Source organism: Orycteropus afer, unplaced genomic scaffold (genome assembly GCF_000298275.1).
Source record: "Orycteropus afer afer isolate SDZICR_OR568_19922 unplaced genomic scaffold, OryAfe1.0 scaffold00003, whole genome shotgun sequence".
Classification (NCBI taxonomy): domain Eukaryota; kingdom Metazoa; phylum Chordata; class Mammalia; order Tubulidentata; family Orycteropodidae; genus Orycteropus; species Orycteropus afer.
The window spans coordinates 29,871,010-29,874,470 of NW_006921590.1; the positions used below are offsets into that span (position 1 = coordinate 29,871,010).

A 3,461-nucleotide genomic window follows, 5' to 3' on the forward strand; every position below is an offset into this window, starting at 1 on the left:
GGGGGGGTGGGAGAAAAGGAGGAAGAAAAAAGGAATAGTTAAAAAAGAAAAGAGACAGAGGCAGGGGGAGGCAGGGGCAGGGCACCCAGGTGGTATTCCTGCTGGCTGAGCAGGCAGTGGGGAGCAGGGTACCTGGTTCCAGAAGGAGTTCATGCCAACCCACAAGGCCACAGAGACATTTAACCACTGTGCCACTAGGGCTTCTTTAAATTATAAGTATCATATATTTTAATAATATCTTTAATAGTAATAACAGATAATATTTTTGGAGTATTTATTGGCCTGGTGCATAGTAAGGGCTCTGTAAGTTTTTGCTGTCATGAGAGGATGTGGGAATGTCCAGTGAGCACAACCTGGATTGAACAATTGCTCCTGAGTTAACCAAGCCAAAGTCATGACCAGTTTTCTCATCACCATATTTACCTGGCAGAAGCTGTGGGTGACCCATAATTTGGATGATTACAGGGATATATGACATTAAGCTAATGTGATGGAAACTTCTAGGGTTTGGTAAGATGGAAAATGACCTCACTATTGTGGTAGAAATCTGGTTTTTAACTTCAGAAAGGAACAGCTGATGCCATGAGCTTGGACGGAGGATTCATCTACACAGCGGGCAAGTGTGGTTTGGTGCCTGTCCTGGTAGAGAACTACAGTAAGTGGAGGGGATCGTTGCTCTGGTTTTATTCCCTCTGGGCCATGAACAGAGATGAAGAAACAGCCTAAGAAGTCGGTGTTGACTTTTTATTGAGATAATAACTATCGTTGAAGGGTAAGGAGTTAGTTAATAACATGCCCATTCCCTCCAAGTCAGAAGCAATTAAGATATAGACACAGGAGTAGGCAGAAAGATATCCAAACCTTTGTTAGTGATGCACTGATAGTGGAGGGCAGGATGTATGGTTTTCCATAGGGAGTGACAAATCACTCTTGAATTAAAGTTGTCCACTAATTCAGGACAACAAGTTTGATGACTTACCCCAGGGCTGACAACAGAGGAAATAAAATTTTGTCACAGGAGAGAAAATCTAAGTCTTTCTCCTTCCACTGCCTTCAAAAAAAATGCCTACAAGTGCCCAGATCATTTTGACAAATTTACGATTCATTTAACTCACTTCTCCACTGAAAGATCAAAGAGCAGGGCTCTCAGGTGAGGAATCTTCTTCCAGTGGAAGTCTGTTGTTGTTGTTGTTATTTGCCATAGAGTCGGCCCCGACTCCTAGCGACCCCTCCTTGGGTTTCCGAGGCAGTTATCACTACGGAAGTAGGATTGCCCAACCTTCCTTCTGAGGAGTGGCTGGTGGGTTTGAACCGCCAGCCTCCTGGTTAGCAGTCAAGTGCCTTAGGCACTATGCTACCAGAGCTCCCAGTGGAAGTCTAGTCATGTGGAAATACAAAGCCAGGGGAAAAGGGGACTTACTGAACACTTACTATATGCCAAACAATGCATGAGAAACCATACATTTAGCATCTGAAAAAAAACCAAACAGAACTGTGGGGTAAATAGTGGTATCTCCATTTTACAGATATAAAAACTGAGGATTAAGGAAGGTAAATGATGTGTTCACAGTCACACTGAAAACAGAATAGTTCAAGTCTCTGACTCTGCAGACAGGCTTCTTTCACCTCCAAAAATTGTATGTTTATATTTTCAGGAAAATAATCACCGCCTATCATAGCTTAGGGCTCTGAAGGGACGAAAGATATCAGGAAGAGTTGGATTACACAGCTAATGCAAAGGGATCTTTGCAAGATCTTCAGTGGTCTCTGCCTGCTGTCAAAGGGGACCCCACTTTCATTCCCTGCACTTAGCTGAGTTTTGGGGGAGATTCTGGCATAGAACTGAATGTTCAAATGGCAAGGAGCACGGAAAGAAGTAAAATGGGCCTGCAGAAACTTAGCTGGTTGAAAATCAATGATAAACTACTTTCTTACTTATTATTTTATTCTTGATTGTTGAGATAGAGAAGATCTTGACTTAGAATCAAGTAATGTTAGAGTCTAATGGCATCTACCTTGAATTATATTTTTCTTTTTAGTGTCTAGAGCTGACAATAAGGACCTTGCGTCTAAGTGTGTGAATACACCTGTGCAAGGTGAGTCAGGACCATCAGCACTGGGACTCAAAGACCATTGTTGGGGAGAGGGTGAGGAAGGTCTTAAAAACAAACAAAAATTCTTAAGGCTGGAAAGGCAAAAAAAAAAGCCACAGCTAATTGTTAAGATTCAAATCTTCATGAGACTGTAATTATTAATATTTGTAGGGTTCTTTACACTTGACATTGACAGAAGACTCCTGTTTACACTTTTCCCATTTCCTCTTCTTAGCCACCCTATAGTATGTGGGTATTATTACCCCATGTTATGTGGATGGGGAAACTGAGGTGCAGATACTCTGTGACTTGCCCAGGGCCACACAGACAGGAAGTGACAGCACGTGGGCTTGAAAACAGGCAGAATGACTGGGCTTTCTGTGCCCTCTAGACAAACCACACTGCTTCGGGGTACATCATGCTTGCTTACCACAGCACGAAGGTCAGCAGCAGGGCAGGACCCCATTCCTGCCATATATGGGGCTGAGTGCAGACCTCACAAGAGAAGGAGACTCACTAATAACACTGCTGTTAATGAAGAACAGGAAGAAAATAAAATCACCTTTTAGCTTTTAGTCAGCTAGAAGTTAATAGCAGGGGAGTCAACCTCATGTTCAGAATAGGAGACCACCATCAGTGACAAGTTCTCCCATCTTGAGATGTCAGATAGGCAGAGGGTCTGTGTCTGTTCCAGAAGTACCATATGTTAGGCATTAAATAGAGCAGTGGGTCTCAAAGTGAGGTCCCTGGACTAGCAATGTCAGCATCCACTGGAGAATTTACTAGACTTGAAAATTCTCAGACCCTACCATAGACCTACTAAGTCAGGAACTCTGGAGGTGACTCTAATATACAGTAAAAACCAATATGATAAGATAGAATAGAAAACAGATAGTCCCTTGAACTTGGAATTTCTTTTTATTTTTTTTAGTTGTGATTTGGGTGAAGATTTACAGAGCAAATTCACTTTCTGTACACACACACTTTGTCTCATGACATTGATCACAGTTTACCACAATGCAACAGCTCCCCTCCCACTTCCTCTCCATAGTTACCTCTTCCCTGTGTCCATCCCTCCATGCACTCCTGCCCCCTGAGCTGTATCCCTGTGCGTAAGCAGCCCTTCTTTCTCCCATGATTGTTCTCTCCAAGGAGTGTATCTACCTGAGGTAAATGTTCAACTCATATGCCTGTCTTTTGTTTGTCTGGAAACCACAGGTGTGGGTTCAATTCCAGACCTGAAGGGCAGCTAGGGGCCATAATCTCAGCGGTTCCACCAGGCTCTATTGTACCAGCAAACCTGGTCCCCCCCCTTTTTTTTTTCTAAATGATTTTGTGTTTTATTCCACATTGTTCTCCCTCTCTATC

General features: G+C 43.0%; 1 protein-coding gene across 1 annotated transcript in view; it reads left to right on the forward strand.

Annotated features, from left to right (window-relative positions):
- LOC103194130 (inhibitor of carbonic anhydrase-like) overlaps positions 1–3,461 on the forward strand; it is an 82,377-nt gene that overhangs the window by 52,817 nt on the left and 26,099 nt on the right. Inside the window, exons 11-12 of the mRNA XM_007937493.1 lie at positions 565–655; positions 2,040–2,096. Coding sequence (XP_007935684.1) covers positions 565–655; positions 2,040–2,096 — 148 coding nt within the window. The remainder of the gene's footprint in view (positions 1–564; positions 656–2,039; positions 2,097–3,461) is intronic.